Raw genomic sequence first — 23,961 nt, 5'->3', positions numbered from 1 at the left:
AGGCCCCGCAGCTATGAACTCAACAGTTCATGTTCCTTGTGTTTTTGTTATTTTTACTATTTGCACAATTTGATCAAGGCAATGAGGCCGAAGGTAAAGGATGAGTTGTTGTTCAGCTCACTATTCTGTGAGGTTTTCTTGCTTCAGCACTGGACTGACCTTGCAGCCGTGGCCTGCAGCCATCAGGCTCTTGGACGGACTTCACTCGCCTCAGTGCAGAACGAGCTCTGGCTGTGGTCTCTCTCTCCGGGACTCTGTGGTTTATGTCCTGTGTGTTATTTGTTTACTCTTTTATTTGTTAGCACCATTTGTTCTTTGTTTAGCCCGTTGAGTGCTTGATGGTCTTTGTGGGGGCTTTTAATGTGTTTTTGTTTTGTGGCTGCTTGCAAGAAGACAAATCTGAAGGTTATATACAGTGTACGTACTTTGATAATCAGTGTACTTTGAACTGTCTGGGTATTTATAAATTGTTTCTGTCTCTGCCATTCTTTCAAGCAGTGAGTTATGGACCCCATTATTCTCCAAATAGGGACAAAATAGTTATCAGTCTTTAATCATCTTGCAATAATTGTATTTCTGTGTTCTTTGGTTATTGAACTCTGTAAAGATCGATGGTCTTTCATATCCACTTCATTGAGGCCTCTCATAATTTTATACACTGGTGAAACCACCCACCCCCACTCCCTGGGGATTTCTAGTGAAAATAATCTTATTTTTTTCAGTTATCTGAAATTTTCTAGCTGCCTTTGAACCCGAGCCAGCATCATAACATGCTTGTACCATGGTGAACAGCTTTATGCAATGTTCCAGCTGAGGCGTGCAAGTTTTGTAAGTGAAACGCCCTGGTTCCTTGGCAGCATAAGTCTAGGGAAGACGCTGTCTGGTCCCGCCGAGCCCCTGAGATTGGGATGGCTCTCCCACCCCAAACCCCGGTTTGTGTGGATGCTGTGTAATTTGCTACCCTGTTACAAATCAGTGCCACAAAATGACAGATGGTACACTACATACAATTAAAGGAATTATATTTATGAATCTTAACTAAAGGGTTAGTAAAGAAAAGCAAAAAGAAAAGGGCCCATTTTAATTAAACAGTCAATGTGCCCAAGTTGGAGTTCAATGTTTTGCCATATTGACCGATCCTCAATCGGTCATTGCCCCGGGCTTCATCGCATCACGGTCCTGCTCCGGATCGAATCCTGCGACCTATTCTCTCTTCGTCTCCCCCTGCACAAAAGCCCCAAGCCCAGCCTTAGTGTCCCTCACCAGAGAAACCTCCCCTCAGTTCCACCATCCTAACTGGATGGCACACATTTCTCGTCATCCCTAACAAGCTGAAAGCAGAGCAGACTGCTCTTACAGAACTGCTAAGTGAAATACGTGCAGTATCACAGAAAGAAGTATGAACCAGGGCATTACATAAGGTTTGGATAGGTTCCTTGTATCTTTCTCAAATGTTAGGTTTGCGCTACGCCTCTTGCTTGATGGTTACCTGTGGTGAGTTTGAAATTCTGGTGTTCTTCCTTCAGGTTTGGGATGCGTGCTCTGATGCAATGATCACCTTCGATAAAGCTGACCTGTCAGATGACATGGGCTTCATCGTTGAGAATGATGTGATATTAACGGCTTTGTCAAAGCAGCTGGCTGCCGCTGCAGGTAGGTGCTGAGCTTGAACCCAGGACATTCACGTGAGAGTTGGGAAGGTTCAATGACTTAACGTGTTCATAAACTCAGAACTTTTCACTAGTTCCCCAAGATCCTGATAAGGCAATCCTTGTGTTACATATGTCATCCTGCTCCTTATCTTTGGGGTGAGACATTAAACTTCAAATGGCAGGTCTTGTTTGTGTGTGGGGACTTGAGTTTGGAAACTCAATCCAGGAACCTTGATGCCCCCAAAAAAACCTACCCCCATGACCCCCCGACGCTCAATTTTTATGCCCTCCCCACTGACATGAAGTGCCACAGTAAGTGGACGAATACTGTACATAGCATCATGTCAAGCCACTGAACCAGAGCCAATCAGCATGTCGCCACTCTTCACAAGTTCCACCCGTCTTCACCTAACTGTCATGTTCCCATGCCTGTTAAACATAGAAAGCCTACAGCACAATACAGGCCCTTCATCCCACCAAGTGTGCCGAACATGTCCCTACCTTAGAAATTACTAGGCTTACCCATAGCCCTCTATTTTACTAAGCTCCATGTACCTATCTAAAAGTCTCTTAAAAGACACTATCGTATCTACCATTGCCAGCAGCCAATTCCACGCACTCACCACTCTCTCAGTAAAAACTTACCCCTGACATCTCCTCTGTACCTTCTCCCCAGCACCTTAAACCTGTGTCCTCTTGTGGCAACCATTTCAGCCCTGGGAAAAAGCCTCTGACTATCCACACGATCAACGCCTCTCAACACCTTATACACCTCTATCAGATCACCTCTCATCTTCTGTCGCTCCAAGGAGAAAAGGCCGAGCTCACTCAATCTGTTTTTGTAAGGCATGTTCCCCAACCCAGGCAACATCCTTGTAAATCTCCTCTGCACCCTTTCTATGGCTTCCACATCCTTCCTGTAGTGAGGCGACCAGAACTGAGCACAGTACTCCAAGTGGGGTCTGACCAGGGTCCTATTTTGCTGCAACATTACCTCCTGGCTCCTAAATTCAATTCCATGATTGATGAAGCCCAATACACCATATGCCTTCTTAACCACAGAATCAACCTGCGCAGCTGCTTTGAGCGTCCTATGGACTTGAACCCCAAGATCCCTCTGATCCTCCACACTGCCAAGAGTCTTACCATTAATATTATATTCTGCCATCATATTTGACCTACCAAAATGAACCACTTTACACTTATCTGTGTGAACTCCATCTGCCACTTCTCATCCCAGTTTTGCATCCTATCAATGTCCCACTGTAACCTCTGACAGTCCTCCACACTATCCACAACACCTCCAACTTTTGTATCACCAGCAACTTACTAACCCATCCCTCCACTTCCTCATCCAGGTTATTTATAAAAATCACAAAGAGTAAGGGTCCCAGAACAGCACCCCACTGGTCACTGATCTCCATGCAGAATATGACCCGTCTATAACCACTCTTTGCCTTCTGTGGCCAAGCCAGTTCTGGATCCACAAAGCAATGTCCCCTTGGATCCCATGCCTTCTTACTTTCTCAATAAGCCTTTCATGGGGTACCTTATCAAATGCCTTGCTGAAATCCATATACACTACATCTACTGCTCTTCCTTCATCAGTGTGTTTAGTCACATTTTCAAAAAATTCTATCAGGCTCATAAGGCATGACCTGCCCTTGACAAAGCCATGCTGACTACTCCTAATCATATTATACCTCTCCAAATGTTCAAAAACCTGCCTATCAGGATCTTCTCCATCAACTTACCAACCACTGAGGTAAGACTCACTGGTCTATAATTTCCTGGGCTATCTCTACTCCCTTTCTTGAATAATGGAACAACGTCCGCAACCCTCCAATCCTCCGGAACCTCTCCTGTCCTCATTGATGATTCAAAGATCATCACCAGAGGCTCAGCAATTGCCTCCCTTGCCTCCCACAGTAGCCTGGGGTACATCTCATCTGGTCCCAGCAATTTCTCCAACTTGATGCTTTCCAAAAGCTCCAGCACATCCTCTTTCTTGATATCTGCATGCTCAAGCTTAGTTGCTGCAAGTCATCACTACAATCACCAAGATCCTTTTCCATAGTGAACACTGAGTTTAAGTATTCATTAAGTACCTCTGCTGTTTCCTCCAATTCCATACACACTTTCCCACTGTCACACTTGATAGGTCCTATTCTTTCACGTCTTACCCTCTTCACATACTTGGATGGTAGGATGGAATTCCCAAAGTTCTGTTGTGTTCAAGGCCGCTGTGATGGTGAAACACTCAACAAGCACAAAGATTAATCCTTTACAATTCAGCCAGTGAAGTTCTGGTGAAAGGCTGATGAAATGATCGTTGCTTAGCTGGGTTTTGTTTTCCTCAGACAGAGTGCACGTGCTGTACAGGAGCAGAGCAGTGAAGTATACCTGGCCTGAACCCCACCAGTTGCCTGGCAGCAAACCATGGGTGCAGATTGAGTTGGCTGATGGGAGTAAAGTGGAGACCAAGTTACTGGTGAGCAACAATTAAACCATGAAACTGTCTGCTGTAAGGGACAGGGTTCTTTGCCTGTTGAACCGTCATGCTGAGTATTTCAATGGGCATACCTATCCTTGGCATTGTTGTTACCCTTTGAAACACGCTCAAAATGCTGGAGGAACATAGCAGGTCAGGCAGCATCTAAGGAATTGAATAAACAGTTGACATTTCAGGATAAAACTCTTCATGTCTGGAAAGGAAGCCAGAATGGGAAAGTGGGGAGATGGGTAGGAGTACAAGCTGGCCAGGTGATGGGTGAGATTAGATTGGGAGGAAGGGGGGGGGGTGATAAAGTAAGAAGCTGGGAGGTCATAAGTGAAAGAGGTTAAGGGCTGAAGAAGGAATCAGATGAGAAAGAACAGTGGACCATGGGAGAAAGGAAACACCGAGGGGAACCAGAGGGATGTGATGGGCAGGTGAGGAGAAGAGGAGGAGTTAGAGGGTAACCAGAATGGGGATTTGAAAAGAGAGTAGGGGGAAATAATTACTGAAAGTTAGACAAATTGATGTTCATGCCGTTAAGTTGGGGCTACCAAGACAAAATATGAGTTGTTGCTCTGACAACCTGCTTCATTGTGGGAGTGGAGTTGCTGTGGTCATACATGTCAGAATAGGATGTCGAATTGAAATGGGTAGCCATGGAGGTCCTGCCATTTGCAGCAGTATTGGTAGCTCTGGGATTTTGTAATAGATCCTGCTTCATCTAGGGTTGATTTACGCATACTTTGTGAATTGAAACTTGACTTCCTAATGAAGGTTCTTGACCCCAAACATCAACTTTCATTTGCCTCCATAGATGCTGGCTGACTCACTGAGTCCTCCAGCTTTCTGTGTCGTGCTCTGCAATTAGTTCACCTCTTTGGCTTTGAAGTGGGAGGAAAATATGGAGGGTACAGTGTCCCAGCACTGGGAGAGATTGTGTCCTGTGCTCTGTATTGCTGAGTCCCACACTGCATGGTTTACGTATCCCCGAGTGGACACTGTTCTTTCCATTTCATAGAGGCTCACTTCCCACCCTTCTCTCTGTGAATCCACCTGACTGAGAAGTGGAAAAGTGGCAGATGGTCTGCACTCCAGCACTGGTGGTCCAAAGCGATCCTCTGGCTGATGTTTATTAAATGTGGAGCGGTACACTAACTGAGAAACACCCAAAAAGTGCTGGAGGAATTCAGGAAGTCAGGCAGCATCTTTGCAGGGGGTTAAACAGTTGATGTTTCAGACTGAGACCCTTTATCAGAAGCCTGTGTGATCGATCTGCCTCCATTCTTTTCCCTAGATGCTGCCTGACTTGTTAACTTCCTCCAGATTTTGTATGTGTTCCTCAAGATTTCCAGCATCTGCAGATCTCTTGTGTTCATCCACTGAGCTATATTTTGGCTACTAAAGTGGTTTCACACCTGTCCATTACAGAATTCTAAAGGTGAGGGAATACCTAGCTGACTCCATCTTACTAATCCGATGTTTTAGAATGTGTAACTGATCACTGCATGGTGTTGATTGAGTGATTTTTCTCTATTCAATTTAGCTTCACTACATTAAACAGGTTGTATCTCTCCTCCAAGTAGATTGGGGCAGATGGCCCAAACTCAATGGTACGGCAGTCTGCCAACATCCAAACTGTGCAGTGGAAGTATGATCAGTCTGCTGTGGTCGCAACCCTCCACCTCGCTGAGGTAAGTAGACGCCTGCTGTCCTTGCACAGTGCAGCAGATATCTGGGGCCAGTCATTCCAAAGTCAAAGTAAGTTATTATCTTAAGTATTTATATGTTGCCATATACAATCTTCAGATTCATTTTGCAGGCATTTACAAAATACACAATAAAGAAATACATTATAATTTATGAAATAACTACACATAATCAAAGACTGACAAATAACCTATGTGTAAAAGAAGAGAAATAGTGCAAATAATAAAAATATAAATAATACAGAGAACATGAGTTGTAGAGTCCTTGAAAGTGAAGAAGGCAGCAGAAAGGAAATTATAGACCTGTTAGCCTGACCTCAGTGGCTGGGAAGATGTTGGAGTCAATTGTTAAGGATCAGGTTACAGAGTACTTGGTGACACAGGACAAAATAGGACACAGGATAAGTGATTATGCAGAAAGTTTGCAGTTAATAACTCATCTCCTTCTACCTTGGGCCATGAACTTATCAGTCACCCTTCGTATGTCATCATACACCATCCTGATAATTAATTTTCTTGTCGGCATTCACAGAATCAATGAAAATCTACACATAAAGACTGACGAGCGACCAGTGTGGAAAAGGAGACAAACTATGTAAATGCAAACACACATCTGAATAAACAGAGGTATAAATGATAGGTAGATATATAAGTAATACTGAGAACATGAGTTGTAGACTCCTTGAAATTTAGTCTTTAGATTGTGGAATCTGTGAGGTGAGTAAAGTTATCTGCACTGGTTTAGGAGCATGATGATTGAAGGGTAAATCAGCGTGTGTTGTGACAAAATGCGTTCTCACAGTTCATCTCTCTTAAATCCTAGCCCACGGACAACAATGTGGCTTGGCAGCGATTCCTGGTGACTGGACCAATCGCAATGCTCCCGGTACAGTTTAAAATTTTAAGGTTTTCTTGTTGAACTGGCCTTGCGGATTTTGCACAGAATTGTCATTAAGTTATGGACATTTGATTAAAATCACACTGGGAGTGGATTATTTTTGTGTGGGATTTGCAACACAGAAACAGGACTTTATTCTGCATATAATTCCAATTCCATTTCCATTCGGACATGCTGGTGCATGGCCGCCTCTTCTCCCTCGACGAGGCCGCTCTCAGGCTGAAGGGGCAAAACCTCATATTCCATTTGAGTAGCTTCCAACCTGACAGCATGAACATTGATTTCTTTAACTTCTCTCCTTCTCCCCCTCCCCCTTCTCTCTTCTTCCATTCCCCACTCTGGCTCTCCTCTTCGCCCTTCTCTTCTCAGCTGCCACTCCTCTTCCCCATTCTCCCATGGTCCATTCTCTTCTCCTACCAGGTTCCTTCTTCAGCCCTTCCCTTTTCCAACTACCATCTCCCAGCTTCTCACTTCATCCTTCCTTTCCCCTTACCTGGCTTTACCTCTTCCTAGTTTACACTCCTTCTACTCTCCCACCACCTGGTTCTGGCTTCTTCCTCCTTCCTTTCCAGTCTTGAAGAGTCTCAGCCCCAACCGTTGATCTTTTTTTCTCTCTATAGAAGCTATCTCATCTGAGTTCCTCCAGCATTTTGAGTATGTTACTTTGGATTTCCAGCATCTGCAGATCTTTTATGTTTGCAAACCAGCGGAAATACTCAGAAGTTCTTGTAGCACCAGAGTGGAGATAGAAACGGAGGTTTCATACTTGATTGTCCTTCCTCAGAACTAGGTGAAGTTAGAGGTGAAACACAGTTTAGGCTGCTGAGGAAGTGGTGGGGCATCAAGATCAGAAGGAAAGGTCTGTGGAAATTTCAAAGTAAAATTTATTAAAAGAGTACGTATGTCATTATGTACAACCCTGAGGTTCTTTCCTTTTCCTGTGGCTATACTCAGCAAATCTGTTGAATAGTAACTATAACAGGATCAGTGAAAGATCGAGTAGAGCAAGATTATGAGAGGCTTGGATAGGGTCGATAGCCAGGACCTATTTTCCAGGGCACAAATAGCAAACACCAGTGGGCACACGTACAAAGTTAAGGGAGGGAAGTTTAGGGGAGACATCAGGGGTAAGTTTTTTACACAGAGGGTTCTGGGTGCCTGTAATGACTTGCCAGGGATGGTGGTGGAGGCTAAAACAGGGGTACTTAAGAACCTCTTGGACAGGCACATGGATGAAAGAAAAATGGAGGGTTACAGGGTAGTGTGAGTTTAGTACTTTTTTTAAGGAATATATGTGTATTCTAGTGTTCTAGCATAGAAGACACAAACTATGCAACTGCAAGTATAAATAAATGGAAATAAATAATAAGGACACGAAATAACAAGATAAAGAGACCTTGAAGTGAGATAATTGGTTATGGGAACATCTACAGATGAGTGTAGTTATCCCTTTTTCATGAGCCTGAGGGTTGTGGGTAGTAACTTTTCTTAAACCTGGTGGTGCGAGTTCTGAGGTTCTTGTACCTTCTGCCTGAGGACAGCAGTGTGAAAAGAGCATGGCCTGGGTGATCTTCGATGGATGCTGCTTTCCTACAACAGTGTATCATATATCACTGGTTGGGAGGACTTCATCTATTATGGACTGGGCCTATTAAATTGATACCCTTGGTAGGATTATCAGTTGAAAGAGTGATTGTGTCTAGAGCTGTTGAAAATAAGAAGAGATGAATGAATTACTAGAGGAGATAAAGCTAACAAATAAAGGAATTATGAAGTATGAGATTGGAATTGTTAACACGAGTGAATCTGCAGATGCTGGAAATAAATAAAAAACACAAAATGCTGGCAGAACTCAGCAGGCCAGACAGCATCTATGGGAGGAGGTAGTGACGTCGTTTTGGGCTGAAACCCTTCATCAGGAGTCAGGAATTGTTAAGTTTTGTTATATTCTGTGTTGAGATTTGAAGTGTAAGATGTCAATTCTGAGGTTAAGGTGTTGCTTCTCAACTTGACTTTGAGCTTTGTGGAGGCCAAGAAAACTGAGAATTGAGTCTGAATCAGATCAGGTTTGTTATCACTGAATATTTTGTGAAATTTGTTGTTTTGCTCAGCGGTACAGTATAATACAAAAATTACTATACATTACAGTGAGAAATACAAAAGAGGGCAAAATGGAGGTCATGGGTTCATGGACAGTTCAAGAATCTGATGGCAAAGAGGAAGAAGCTGTTTCTAAAATGTAGAGTGTGCACCCCCCCGATGCATTACCTCCTCCATGAAGGTAGTAATGATGAGGGCATATTCTGAATGGTGAGAAGTACAGTAATAGCCGTTAAAAGAGGATTAATTCTGCAGATACTCAGCAGGTCCAGGTAGAGAGTTAATGTTACAGGTCGAGCTTAGTGTGTCTGAAGTAGGAAAGAGGAGGGGAGGGTGGAGAGAACAAAGGAAGTATCCGTGGTTAGTGGAGATTGAGGTAGTTCAAGATACTGTTGTCCAAGGGAGGGTGATGGATGCTTGTTAATTACAGTTAATCTGTCTGGCGGTGGTGTATATAGGGGAAGATAAATAAATCTGGCTCAGAGGAAGGAAAAGCAATGCTGGAACTGTGCTACAGGAGTGTGATCACCTTGAATATCTGGTTTGTGTGATTAGGTTGATATTTTTTTGATGTCCTGGTCTGAGGATGCTTTTAATGGGGCATAATCCACTCTTTCTTTCTCCAGCTCTCTGATAACCTCAGTTCCTTGGTGTGGTCAACCTCTCATCAGCATGCTTCCGACTTGCTCAACGTGGATGAAGAAACATTTGTCGATGCCATCAATTCAGCATTTGTAAGTGTATATGGAATTGCCAGATTTGAGTGGGGATTGCACTCATGGTCATCGTTCTGTACAGAGCTGGCTGCTTTCAGTTCTCTGGCGCCAGCAGTAAGTGTAGAGAGGTGTTGGGGGAAACGACCAATAATGCCATTTCTGATTACAAACTTTCCGGGTCCAGCTGCAGCCAACGGCATCTTTGAGCAGAAAATCTGTGCAGCAGGATGCTGCCTGTCTTGCTCTTTCTGTTTTTGATCACTTTCTAACATCCACACCTCTCACAGCAACTGCCTGCATACACCTTCAGAATGAAAGCACTTTTTAGACTAGCTCTGCCCAACAAGTGGCAATGTGAAGAGAGATTTTATAATATTCCTCCAATTCTTACTATCTGCTTTGATCATCAGTTACCAGGGACAATGCATTTGTGCTGATTGAAGAAAATAGGTACTTGATACTTACTGTATAATTCCACAGAGCCAGAATCGAAGAGTGATCTGATTTTCCAAAAGAGGGCAAAGGAGAGCTTTAAGCATTGCGAAGGAAGAGTAGCAATTGTTTATCGTTTACCTTCATGCACTTTTTTGGTAGCTTATATACTTTATTCTCTTTTTTTAAATTGTTTTCCCACATTCTATCTGAATGCTCTGGGTAATTAGTTGATCTGTCTAAACTGTAGGTTTTCATTGTATTTTGTTAGATATGACAATAATATGCCAATGCATGCTTTATTTATCTTTGTTGCCTCCTGTCAGAGAGCTACGGATGCTTGCTGGAATTGGATTGCCACATGTTGATTTTTGGTGGATAATAAAAGATGTGATGTTTCCTTTAGAATGATTGTTTTGTGTGTTAATGCTGTCTGTTGTTATCTGTTACAGTGGAGTAATGAGAATCATTCTGAATTCGTTGCCACTGCCAACTCCATGTTGAAGACGGCATTTGCGTTCCTGATGCCGTCAGGCATGTCAGCCCGCCAGCTTCCACCAAGCGTGGCTCGCATTGACCCAAAAAGCAGGGCTATGTTTCCACTGGGGCTGGGCCATGCCACCAAGTATGTTGGATCGCGAGTTGCCCTCATTGGGTAAGATTTTAGTAATTTTTCTCTCTTATTAACCTGCCTGAGGCTGTAAATCAAGGAAGCCAGCTTGCTGCTGTCCCTGGGACAGGCACAAGACCAGCTGAAGAACGCTCTTGCTTCTCGCTCTGATTTCTACAGCAGTTTATGATTGTTGCTCTACAGCGCCTCCCTTTGGGGCAGTGCAAATCTGCAGCTTCCTTTGAATTTCTGCTATGTTGTGTTGGTATTGGTTTATTATTGTCACCTAAGACCATAAGACATAGAAGCAAAATTAGACCATTCAGCCCATCAAGTCTGCTCCACCATTCCATCATGGCTGATTATCTCTCTCAATCCCATTCTCCTGCCTTCTCCCCATAATCAAGAATTTATCAATCTCTGTCTTAAATATACCCAATATCTCAGCCTCCACAGCTGTCAGTGGCAATGAATCCTACAGACTTGCCATCATTTAACAAAAGAAATTCCTCCTCCTCCTCTCTGTTCTAAAGGTTCACCCCACTGGTCCAAGACTCCCCCACTATAGGAAACAACTGTGCCTTTCAATATTAGATAGGTTTCAGTGAGCTCCCCCTCATTCGTCTAATCTCCAGTGAGTAAAGGCCCAGAGCTATCACAGTCCTCATATGTTAACTTTTTTTCCCCCTAGAATTATTGTTGCGAATCTTCTCCAGATCCTTTCCATTGTCAGCACACCTTTTCTTAGATAAAACTGCTGATGGTACTCCAAGTGTCATTTGACCATTGCCTTGGAAATCCTAAGCATTACATCCTTGCTTTTATAATTTAGTCTCTCTAAGTGAATGCTGGTTCTGTTGGCTGCGTAAGTCTAGGGAAGACAATCTCTGGCCCTGCTAAACGTGGGAGATTGAGGTGTAAGTCTATCCCGAAGCCTCCTGTTGGTGTGGATGCTGCATGATGTGTTACCCTGTTACAAATCAGTACCACAAAATAACAGACAGTACACCACATACGTTAAATGATTTAGCTTTATAATTCTTAATTTGACTAAAGGGTTAGTATAGGAAAAAGCAAAAAACGAAAAGGGCCCGTTTTAATGAAACCGTCTAATGTGCACAAGTTAAAACTCAAGGTTTCCCCTTTGCCGATTCTCCTTCGATCTCCCCTGCCTTCGTCAGATCATGACCCCACTCTGGGTTGAGCCCTATGACCTCTTCTCCCTTCATCTCACCCGAACCAAAAACCCAGCTTGCACACAGCACGAAAAACATACTCCCTTCATTGGATGGCTCACATTCCAAAGCACACATTATCTCTAACCATAACACAAACACTGAAAGACCATTACGTTAGCAGTGAAAACTTTCTACGGGTGTTACACTTACAGTGCATTTGCCTTCCTTGCCAGTGACTCAACCTGCAATTTAACCTATGCTATATTTCATCTCCAGTTATTGGCCCATTCTCCTAGTCTGTCCAAATTCTTGTGCAGGCTCTTTGCTACCTGTCCCTCCACCTAATCTTCGTGTCGTCTGTAAACTTGGCTAGAAAGCCATTAATTCCATCATCCAAGTTATTAACATATAACGTGAAAAGAAGTAGTCCCAACGCTAACCCCTACGGAACACCACCAGTTATCGCAGCCAACCAGAGCAGGCTCCCTTTATTCCCACTCTTTGCTTCCTGCCATCCATGCTTGTATCTTTTCTGTAATGCCATCAGCTCGTATCTTGTTTAGCAGCCTCATGTGCAGCAACTTGCCCTTCTGAAAATCCAGGTAAACAACATCCACTGACCTCTTTGATAATACTGTCTGTGATTTCTCACAGAGTACAAACAGATTTGTCAGGCAAGATTTCCCCATAATGAATTTTCAAAAAGCTTGCCTTGCAAACTGTTCACGCAGATCAAATCAAAAGGAGTAGAATGATTATAATAGAAGTAATGACGAGATGTGGGATTGAACGTTTATACCTGGATCTCTGCTCCTAGTCAAAACAAATTCTAATTCAAATTCTTGACCTCATTCTAACAAATGAGGTCAAGCTGGCTAGTCCTCATAATCTGGAACTCCCATCAGAAAGCTCCCCACCTCTTCCCTCCTGAAACCCTATTGTTTCACCAGCTTTCTGATCACTGGTCATAACATCCCTCATGCTGCCGTTTCATTTAAATGCCAGTTGTCAATTTTAAAATAAATGCTTCATATAAGAGCATTACACTTAAGGGCAATAGACCCATTTTGGATATATTTCATGCATGATGATTTGTTGAGTAATGAGGATACGCAAGCCGGTCTGTATTTAATTTGTTCGTCAGCACCTGTGATTTGACATCTATGCAGTGGTAACCAATTAAAAACGTAATAGTACATAGAGCAGTACCTCCCACGTTGCAGAGATGTATGTGTTGTAGGTTAATTAATCACATGGAAGTAATTGGGTGGCAAGGGCTGGAAGGCCTATTGTAAAAATACAATAAATACACAGCACAGTACAGGAGTTTTTGGCCCACAATGTTCTGCTGACCTTTTAACCTGTTCCAAGATCGATCTAAACCTTCCCTCCCACATAGCCCTCTGTCTTTCTTTCATCAATGTGCTCATCTAGGAGTCTGTAAAATGTCCTTAATATATCTGCCTCTACCAGCACCCCGGCAGCACATTCCACGCATCCACCACTCCATTTAAAAATCTCATCTCTGACATCTTCCATTCACTCCCCTCCAATCATCTTTGAAATTATGCCCCCTTGTATTAGCCATTCCTGCCTTGGGGGTGGGGGGGGGGGAGGCTTCTGGCCAACCACTTGATCTGTGCCTCTTATAAAACTCTATAGAATTTGGAAAACTTAACCATGGAAGCAGACTTATTTTTTGTTGATAGTGGGGTGGGAGCAGTGGGTTGAACAGGGAAGCTAGGTGCCCCAATGAAGTCAAAAACTTCCTTGTTGATATATCGTGAATTCCTAAATAATTCAGCTAAGCATTTCCCAGCTTTCAGAATCAGGATTATTATTAACATAAATGACATGAATTTTTTTTTTGATATTGCAAAACAGTGCAAAGACACAAAGTTACTATAAATTAGAATAATAAATGACTTTTTTTTAATAAAGGAAGAATAACACAGTAGTATTCATGGATTGTTCAGAAATGTGATGGCAGTGGGGAAGAAGCTGGTTCTGAATAGAGTGGGGCTCTTGAGGCTTGTTTGACTTTGGATGGTAATGACAAGAGGGCACTCCCTGGATTGACAGTCCTGTGTGATTGGTGATGCTATTTGTATACAGATTGAACAATAAGTACTATCTCAGGTAATTCTGATGTAAAATCCTAGTTTTACTTTCTTTATTGATCAGAAGCGATGCAGATAGTTGACCTAATATGAAGTATTCATCGAATCTAGTGACCTGTGGGCAGATGGCTTCACAATTGCATTAAGTTTTCTCTCTCTTTCTCCGCAGTGACGCTGCCCACAAAGTTCACCCACTGGCAGGCCAGGGAGTCAACCTGGGCTTTGGGGATGTGACCTCTCTCACACAGCATCTCAGTGAGGCAGCCTTCAATGGCAAAGACCTGGGTAAGAGTCTCCTTGTGCTGTTAATTTGACTAGTTTGTGTGGAGCTGGGAAGCAATTTATTTTCTAATTTCACAAACTTATCTAAATGCTGCTGGACTCTAAGTACAGATTACATTAGTTTGTTGAACCAAGGATACTCATCAGTAATTATTCTTGTATTTCAAAGATGAAGTGCAAAGTTAAGGTAAATTTATTATCAAAGTACATGTACGCCACCATATGCTACCCTGAGATTTATACTCTTGCACACCTTGACAGTAGAACAAAAAGTAGAATAGAACCGATGCAAAGCTACAGACAACCAGTGTACAGAAGACAAACTGTGCAAACACAAAAAAAAAACAACAGCAATAATGAATAACACTGAGAACACGAGCCGTAGAGTCCTTGAAACATTTCTGGTAACTGTTGATCAGTCCTGTACATCGGCTTGGATGAATATTAAGCCATTCCTCCTTACAAAACTGTTTCCACTCTGGGATATTGGTGGGCTTCCTTGCATGAACTGCTTGCTTCAGGTCCTTCCACAACATTTCTACAGGATTAATGTTAGCACTTTGACTTGGGCATTCCAAAACACAAATGTACTTTTTAAACAATTCTGTTGTTGATTTACTCTTGTCTTTCAGGTCAATGTCTTGTTGCATTATCCAACTTCTATTAAGCTTCATGTGACGGACTGCTACCCTGACATTTCCCTGTAAAGTGTCTTGATACAATTTGGAATTCCTTGTTCCCTTAACGATTGCAAGCTGTTCAGACCCTGAGGCAGCAAAGCAGCCCCAAACCATGATGCTCCTTCCACCATAGTACACATTTGGGATGAGGTTCTGGTGTTGGTGTGCAGTGTCCTTTTCCCTCCAGATATAGCAATGTGCATTTTTGCCAGAAAGTTCAACTTTTGTTTCATCTGTCCACAGGAACATTGTCCCAGAAGCTTTGTAGAACATCCAGGTGATCTTTTGCAAACTTGAGACATGCAGCAATGCTTTTTGGAGAGTGGTGGTTTCCTCTGTGGGGTACTTCCATGAACACCATTCTTGTTCAGTATTTTTCTTATAGTGGACACGTGAACGCAGATTTTAGCAAATTCTAGAGATTTCTGCAGGTCTTTTGCTGTTACTCTGGGGTTCTTTTTCACGTTATGCTCTTGGTGTCATCTTTGCAGAATGCCCACTCCTAGGGAGAGTAGCAACAGTACTGAGTTTCCTTCACTTGTAGACAGTTTGTAGACTGGACTGATGAACACTCAGGTCTTTAGAAATGTTTCTGTAGCCTTTTCCAGCCTCCTGTATCTCTACAGTTCTTCTGCCAAGGTCCTCTGAAAGTTGTTTTGATCGAGGCATGGTGCACATAAAAAGATATTTCTTAAAGAGCAGGCTCTATCAGTAACCTGACTTTGTGTCTTTTTTTTAAGAGGGCAGGGCACCTGTACCACCCACACATCCAATCTCATCTCAGATTGGAACACCTGACTCCAAATAGCTTTTGTAGAAGGCATTATGCCAGAGGTTCACGTACTTTTTCCAACAACTACATGTAATGTTAGATTTTTTTTCAGTAAATGAATGAACAAGTATCATATTTTTTTGTTTTATATATTTAATTGGGTTTTCTTTATCTAATGTTCGGTACTTCAACAAGTGCTTTTAAATTTTGTTACTGTTCCTGCCTCCTCCACCTCCAGCAGCTCATTCCAGATACCAACTAACCTTGGAGTGGAAAATTTAACCCTTGTATATAAATATTGTTCTCATTAGCGTGATTTGTCACATTGGTTGCTTTGTCGGTCTTCATTCGTTTTTTTTGTAAATTCTATTACATTTCTTTACTTTTGTGTAAATATGTGCAGGAAGATTAATCTCAAGGTAGTATATGTTAACATATATGCACTTCATAATGAATTTGATTTTGAAAACAGACCCAGCCTGTCTCATTTCCTCTCCAACGTCTACTCCAGGTCTTTCAATGGTTGGTAGGTTTCATTGGGATCCCCCAACCCCATTCTTTTAAACTGAAGCAAGTATAAGCCCAGAGCCATCAAATGCCCCTCATGCGTTAACCCTTTCATACCCCGGGGTCATTCTGGGGAACCTCTGAACCTCCTTTGACCATTTCACTCCAGATGAAGGATCTCTCTCTGAAATGTTGACTGTCCATTTTCCTCCAAGACCTACTGAGTTTCTCCAGCTTGTCTTTTGTACCATTTCCTTCTCATAGGTTCATAGAGACAGGGCCTTTGGCTCATCTCATCCATGATGACAAAGATAACCATCTCAACCAGTCTCTTTTGCCCACCTTTGGCCCATATCCCTCTAAACTAGGGATTGCCAACATGGGGTCCATGGCATAAAAAAGATGGGGAACCTGTGTTTTAAAACTTTTCTGTCCATCTACCTGTCCAACTGACCAATACCTTATATGCTTTAGCAATATATCTTTGCTTTTATATTCTAATCCACTTGAAATGAATGGTACCTTCCATACCACTGACTCAACCTGCACATTAACCTTTAGGGAATCCTGTACTAGGACTTCCAAGTCCCTTTCCATGTCTGATTTCTGAGTTTGCTCCCCATTTAGTAAATAGTCTCTCCGTCCACTCTGTCTGGGTCTTCAATATTTAATAAGTTTCAATGTGATTTCTCTACTCTTCCCCGCCCCTCCCATTCTTCTAAACTCCAGCAAGTACAGGCCCAGAACTATCATATGTTAACTCTTTCATTCCTGGAATAATTCTCGTGAACATCCTCCAGACCTTGTCCAATGCCAGCATAATTTTTAGACAAGGAGCCCAGAACTGCTCATAGTACTTCCAAGAGCAGACTGATCAGTGCATTATAAATTTTCAGCATCACATCCTTGCTGTTGTGTTCTAGTCCCCTTGAAATGAATGTTAACATTGCATTTGCCTTCTTTACCACCAACAGAACCCCCAATTTAACCTTTAGGGAATCTTGCACAAGGACTCCCAAGTCCCCTCGCAACTCTGATTTCTGGATTTTCTTTCTGTTTGGAGAATAGTCTGTGTCTATTCCCTCTATCAAAACACATGACCGTGCACTTCCCTACACTGTATTTTATCTGCCACTTCTTCGCCTATTTTCCTAATTTGTCTTAAATATTACTGCAGATTCCCTGCTTCCTCAACACTACCTGTCACTCCATCTGTCTTTGTATTGTCCGCAAACTTGGCCACAAAGCCATCTATCCCATTATCTAAATTGTTGACATAAAACGTGAAAAGAAGTGTCCCCAATACCAACTCCTGCGGAACACCACTTGTCACTGGCAGCCAACCAGAACAGGCCCCATTTATTCTGACTTTTTGCCTCCTACAAATCAGCTAGTTTTCTATCCATACACGTATCTCTCCTGTAGTACCATGAGTTCTTGTTTTGCAGCCTCTTGTGCAGCACCTTGTCAAAGGCCTTCTGGAAATCCAAGGAAAGAGCATCCACTGACTCTCCTTTGTCTATCTTGCTTGTTATTTCTTCAAAGGCTCTCAATAGATTTTTCAGGCAAGATTTCCGCTTAAGGAAACCGTACTGACTGGCCTGTTTTATCATGTGCCTCCAAGAACCCCGAAACCTCATCCATAACAATGGACCCCAACATCTTTCCATACTTTGAAGACAGGCTAACTGGCCTATAATTTACTTTCTTCTGCCTCTCTCCCTTAAAGAGTGGAGTGACACTTGCAATTTTCCAGTCCTCTGGAACCCTTACAGAATCTAGTGATTCTGGAAAGATCATTACTAATGCCTTCATAATCTCTTCAGCTACCTCTTAAAGAAACCTGGTGTGCATTCCATCTGGTCCAGGTGACTTATCTACCCTCAGACCTTTCAGCTTCCTGAGCACCTTCTGAGTAATAGCAACTATGTCCACTTCTGTCCTCTGACACTCTTGAATTTCTGGCTTACTGCTAGTGTATTCCACAGTGAAGACTGATGCAAAATACTCAAGTTTGTCTTCTATTTCTTTGTCCATCATTACTACTTCTCTAGCATCATTTCCAGTGGTCTGATATCCACTCTCCCTTCTCTTTTACTCTTTATATATCTGAAAGAAAAAATTGGCATTTTCTGATATTTTTGCTGAGGTTACTTTCATATTTCATCTTTTTCTATCTTTATGGCTTTTTTTTTAGTTGTCTTCCATTCAAATCTGCAAGTTATTTGCAAGTTTGGCCTCAAAGCCAGCAATTGTCATCCAGATCATTAACATAAGTAGTGGACCCAACCCCTGTCCTGTGCAGAACACCACTATTCACCAGCAGCTAACCAGAAGAGGTCCACCTTAATTTCCACTCTTTGTGTCCTGCCAGTCAGTCTGTTTTCCATCCATGCTATTATCTTTCCTGTAATACCATGGGCTCTTATCTTGCTTAGCAGCCTCGTGCGGGCCCCTGTCAGTGGCCTTCTGGGAATCTCTGGTATGGTTTGTGTACAGCTTCCACTGTTACTGCGTGGATTTCCCCGGATCCTCTGCTTTTTTCCACATCCAAAGACGTGGTTGGAAGAGGTTAACAGCTTTTGCTGGTGGTGGATGGTGGAATCTGGAGGGGCTGATGGAAATGTACAAAGAACAGGTTATAGGGAATGAATTGGCTGGACTTGGATTAAATAGCTTCATAAGGAGACACAGGACAATCATGATCATGTGGAATGGCGGCTAAGCATAAGGTGCAAGTAACCGCAGATGCTGGAAATCAGAGCAAAAATTAAACTGCTGAAGGAGTTCTGCCTCCACAAGTGCAGACTGATCTGCTGAGTGATGGGTGACTGTGCTTCAGGAATGGTTAATACACAATCTTGTCCTATTTCCATTTCTAATGCTTTTATTTTTTTCCCCCAATGCTCTCTTGGCCATCAGTGGCTGTGCATGAAAGATATAACTCCCCTTGGGGGGAGAAGGTTGTGTCTGGTGCCTCTGAAACTTGGACCCTAAGTGTGTGTGAATTCAGTTTTGCTCATCCTTAAATCCCTGTAGCATTGCCTTGATGGGCACTCCAACTGTCACAGCTCAGCACAAAACATGGCACCTTTGCGAAACAACACTCCAATCTGAATGAATGCTTTACTATCTGTGAACTGCCTCTTGGCCAGATTTCAAACCACGGGGAGGCAAATATGGATCACCTGTAATCTGTATTTCATAACAGTCTTCACTCTATTCCTAATAATGTTTTTTCTCTCTGCTAAAGGACACCTACGCTTCTGAGCAACACTACCTCTAGAACTAAGCTGTCTTATGACTGCCCCATCACAGTCTTCCCTTTTTCATCCAGGGTCCATTGAGCATCTGAATGCATTTGAAACGGAGCGTCAGAGACACAATCTCCCTATCATGGCTGCAATAGACATGCTGAAGAGGCTGTATTCAACCAAAAGTACGCCCATGGTCTTGCTGAGGAGTCTTGGCCTTCAGGCAACCAATGCCCTTGCACCTGTTAAGGTAATCAGTGATGTTATTCAAGATGAGGGTTTTGAATGCTCAGTCATTTATCTTGGTCTGTAAGGGGGCAGGCAAGCTTGGGTTGGTACTGGCAGAAGGAAGGTTCGTACAGTTGCTCTTCAATGTTAGGAGAACGCAGAAAGCTTGGTGAAGTGGTTAGTGCTGAGCTCCAGGGACACAGGATCAATCCTAACCTTGGGTGCCCTCTGTTTGATATTCCCCTCGTGTTCCTCTCAGATGTCCAAAAGCTTTTGGCATTTTGGCCTTTATAGATCTAGAGTATTGAGTACAGGAGTTGGGATGTACAAGACATTGATGAGACAAAATCTGAGGTACTGTGTGCCGTTCTGGTCACTTACTTACAGGACAAGTATAAGATTGAAAGAGTGCAGACAAAATTTACAAGGATGTTTACTAGTCCTTGAGGGCATGAGTTATTTGGAAAGGTTGAATAGGTTAGGACTTTGTTCCCTGGAGTGTAGGAGAATGAGGAGAGATTTGATAGCGGTATACAAAATTGAGGGGTATAGATAGAGTAAATGCAAGCGTGCTTTTTCCTTTGAGATTGTGTGAGACTAGAACTAGAGGTTGTAGGTGAAGAATAGAAGGTGACATATTTAAGGGGACCCTGAGGGGAATCTTCTTCAGAGAGGGTGCTAAGAGTGTGGAGCGAGCTGCTAATGGAAATGACGAAGGATGGTTCAGTTGCAATATTTAAGAGAAGCTTGGATGGGTACATGGATAGGAGGGGTATGGAAGGTTATGGTCCTGGTTCAGGTCCATGGGGCTAGGTAGAATAATTTGGTATGGACTAGATGGGCTGAAGGGACTGTTACTGTGCAGGGTGCTTTGACTCTGTGATAGGTAAACAACCTTGGGGTAATGGCAAGAGAGAATCAAATGGGAGTTAATCGACATGTCAAAGAGAACATGGTGCAGAAGTACAAAGGAAGGGGTTGTTCCTTTGGGAGCTGGGACAGACCCAATGGGCAGCTTCCTACGTTCAAAGTGTAAGGTGTCGTTAACATAAGCCATTCCTGATTATTATAACCTCCTGAAATGAATTAAATCAATAAGTGAGCTGAGGTGGAACTCCATGGGTCAAGGAGCATCTGTGGAGGGAAATGGATTGCCCTCCACAGAAGTTCCCGTGACGTTTTGGGTCAAAGCTCTTCATCTGTGACAGTCTGAGTCTTGTGTTGCTCTTGCACATCACCTGGAGGCTGTTCTCCAATGTTGATGCAGGTCTGTGGCTGGGTTGGGTCAAAATTGTTGGTCCAGTCACTTTACACCTAAGGCCTAAGACATAGAGTTACATCATTCAGCCCATTGAGCCTGCTTCTCAGTTGTCTTTCAACAACTGAAATGTATGTTCTGCGGAGAGTTTGATACTGCCTGGAGTCTGATTTTTTTTCTCTCTTTTTAAACAAGTAACTTTTCTGTTTTTCAGGAACAGATCATGGCGTTTGTCAGTAAATGAATTGTATTCTGCAACTGCAGCAGGTCTCCTGTCTCCCAAGGATGCTGAGAATGCTGGCGACAAAAGCTTTTAATTTCCTGCTGTTTGATCTGTAGGACTGAGTTATAATATTTTGTAATTTATTAATGTTGAATACATGGTAAATATAAAACTGATTGGTACTGTCTTTTTCCTTGCTCTTCATCCAGTGTGGTGTTTTTGATACTGTCATGACTAACGCTTCTTTATAGGATGACAGAGCTTGCTACCTTGAACTGGGCAGTGTATGTGGTAAGGTGTTTCCCTGGTGATGTTAGAACATGAAATAAAGAACAGCAGAGGAACAAGTCACATGGCCCACCATCGCGATGCAATCTAACTAATCCCACCTCTCTGCATGTGGTCTCTAGCCCCCAGAATGAAGTTTACTATCATTGGCATATGTCATGAAATGTATTGTTTTAAGGAAGCAGTACATTGCAATACATAATTAAAAACTATAAATAACAATAAAAAATATATATTTATAAAGTTAATTAAGTAGTGCAAAAAGAGGGGGGAAAAGTGACATAGTGTACATGGGTTTATTATCTGTGCTGAAATCTGTTGGTGTGGAGGGTGGGAAGAACCTGTTCCTAAAACTTTTGAGTGTGTGTCTTCAAGCTCCTGTGTCTTCTCCTTGATGGTAGCAATAAGAGGGCTTGTCCTGGGTGATGGTGGTCTGTTCCTTGCTTGTTCATGTCTGTCTAAGTGCCTCTTAAACATTGCTACCTGACCTGTTTCTGCCACTTTCCCAGCAGTATGTTCCCATCTCTATAACACTTGCCCTCTAATCCAGATAGCATCCTCGTAAACCTCTTCTTCCTTTCTAAAGCCTTCACATCTAGGTGAAAGCAGGAAATCACAAGTCAAGCAGTGGTTTTATGAAAAGGGAATCATTTTATCCTGATAGAAATTTATATACTTCAAATGAATGATCCAATCTTTCTTCTAAACTATAGTCAATACTACCATAGTCAACCCACCTAAAGTCCCTGCCATCCCAGGATGAAAACTTGTAAAGGTGGAGTATAATGTGAGGTTATCCACTGGAAGGATGAAAAAGCAAATGCAATGAAACTAAAAAAATGTTGTGGTACCAAGGGGTTGGGGAATTTAGTACTTGAGGCATAATTGGAATTAGTTTATGTTAATTGTGTAGTGAGATACAGTGAAAAACTTGGATCACTTCACTGAGGTAGTACAAGGGAAAAACGTAGAATGCGGAATATACAGTAATCTTAACAATAGCAAATATAGTGCAGTGCAAATAGACAATAAGGTGTAATGACCATGACTAGGTAGAATTTGAAGTCAAAAAATCTATTTTTCACATACAAGAGGTCTGTTTAGGAGATTTAACAGGAGAGTAGAATGTAATGGGTGGGGTCTTTAATTATGCTGGCTGCTTTACCGATAGTGGGAAGTAGACAGCATGAAAGGAAGGCTGGTTTTTGGTGCTGGACCGAGATGTGTCTACAACTTTCTGTAAGAGTTAGCATGCTGACAAGCTATTAGGACAGAATGCAAAGCAGTTTGAAAGTTGTTAAGTTTAGATACAACTTCACAGGATGTGGGTGAGTCTAAATTTAGTGTACCATGTACTGTTTTGATCTCTATATTTAAGGATAGTTATACTTTGAACTGTTCTCAGAGAAGACTCACATGGTTAATTCCCGAGTTATTTCATGTACCTTTCATACACTCGTTGCTCTCATAATATTCAAAGAGGTGATCCTGCTGAAACACTAGATTCTGAGGGTGATTGGTAAGGTGGATGCTAAGAAGATGATTCTCTTTGAGTAGCTTTCACGAATTAGGAGGCATTGGTGTCGGATAAGGTGTTACCCATTTCAGATTGAAGTGAAAGGATTTTTTCTAATTGTTCAAGATTGGTATAATGTCATTTCCAGTGCACAAGTGTAAAGGAGAATGAAACAATTATTTCTCCAGTCTGATGCAGCACAAGAAAACACATTCAGATTTTAAAAAACACAAATATAAATACAGTACACGAGAAAGGTTGTATACATTGATTGTATGGCTGTAGAGTGATGCTAGGTACAGGAGTGTCTGTACATAAGATGACTGCCAGGAAGTGGTAAAGTGGTGAGGGGGTTGGGTATGTTTGTGGAGGTGTTGATTGGCATTAGTGCTTGGGGAAAATAACTCTTTTTGAGTCTACTGGTCCTGGCATGGATGCTGTGTAGCCTCCTCCCTGATGGAATGGGCACAATCCATGGGCAGGGTGGGTGGGATCTAATATGACATTATTGGTCCTTTTGCTATGTCCTTTGATGGTTAGGCTGGTGCCGGTGATGCTTTGGGCAGTTTTGAATACCTGTTCTAGAGGTGCCTTGTCTGTTGTGCAGTTTCTGTACCATGCAGCTTGTTAATCTTTAGGATACTCTGCCAGGCATTGAACTGATTCGAGGTAATGACAGATTCAAATTATAAGGGGAGACAAAAGATATGAGGAGGGCAGGAAAGAAAGATTGAAGCCAATATTGATTGTCCTTGTAACACATACAGGATGCTGGAGGAACTCAGCGGGTTAGGCAGCATCTATGGAAAAAGAGTACAGTTGGCATTTCAGGCTGAGATCCTTCTGCAGGGCTGGAGTTAAAAGGTGGGGGGGCGGGGTAGAGGAGGGAGATCAAGGCGATCGGTGATACCAGCGGGGGGAGGGCTGAAGTAAAGAGCTGGCAAGTTGATTGGTGAAAGACATACAGGGCTGGAGAAGGGTGAATCTAATAGCAGAGGACAGAAGACCATGGAAGAAAGAAAAGGGGTCTCCCAAGGATTGGGA

At 42.6% G+C, this 23,961-nt stretch overlaps 1 protein-coding gene across 1 annotated transcript in view; it reads left to right on the top strand.

The window, feature by feature from the left end:
* coq6 (coenzyme Q6 monooxygenase) overlaps positions 1-21,300 on the top strand; it is a 29,568-nt gene extending 8,268 nt beyond the window's left edge. The window contains exons 4-12 of the mRNA XM_073039275.1: positions 1,527-1,653; positions 4,013-4,143; positions 5,733-5,840; positions 6,679-6,741; positions 9,480-9,587; positions 10,454-10,656; positions 14,079-14,194; positions 19,488-19,654; positions 21,105-21,300. Of these exons, the coding sequence (XP_072895376.1) occupies positions 1,527-1,653; positions 4,013-4,143; positions 5,733-5,840; positions 6,679-6,741; positions 9,480-9,587; positions 10,454-10,656; positions 14,079-14,194; positions 19,488-19,654; positions 21,105-21,134 (1,053 nt within the window). The 3' untranslated portion in view covers positions 21,135-21,300. The remainder of the gene's footprint in view (positions 1-1,526; positions 1,654-4,012; positions 4,144-5,732; positions 5,841-6,678; positions 6,742-9,479; positions 9,588-10,453; positions 10,657-14,078; positions 14,195-19,487; positions 19,655-21,104) is intronic.
* Positions 21,301-23,961: the final 2,661 nt, after the last annotated feature.

Source organism: Hemitrygon akajei, chromosome 3, assembly GCF_048418815.1.
Source record: "Hemitrygon akajei chromosome 3, sHemAka1.3, whole genome shotgun sequence".
Classification (NCBI taxonomy): Eukaryota; Metazoa; Chordata; class Chondrichthyes; order Myliobatiformes; family Dasyatidae; genus Hemitrygon; species Hemitrygon akajei.
Note: the sequence above shows the minus strand (reverse complement) of the source record. Positions and strands in the feature narration are given on the sequence as shown.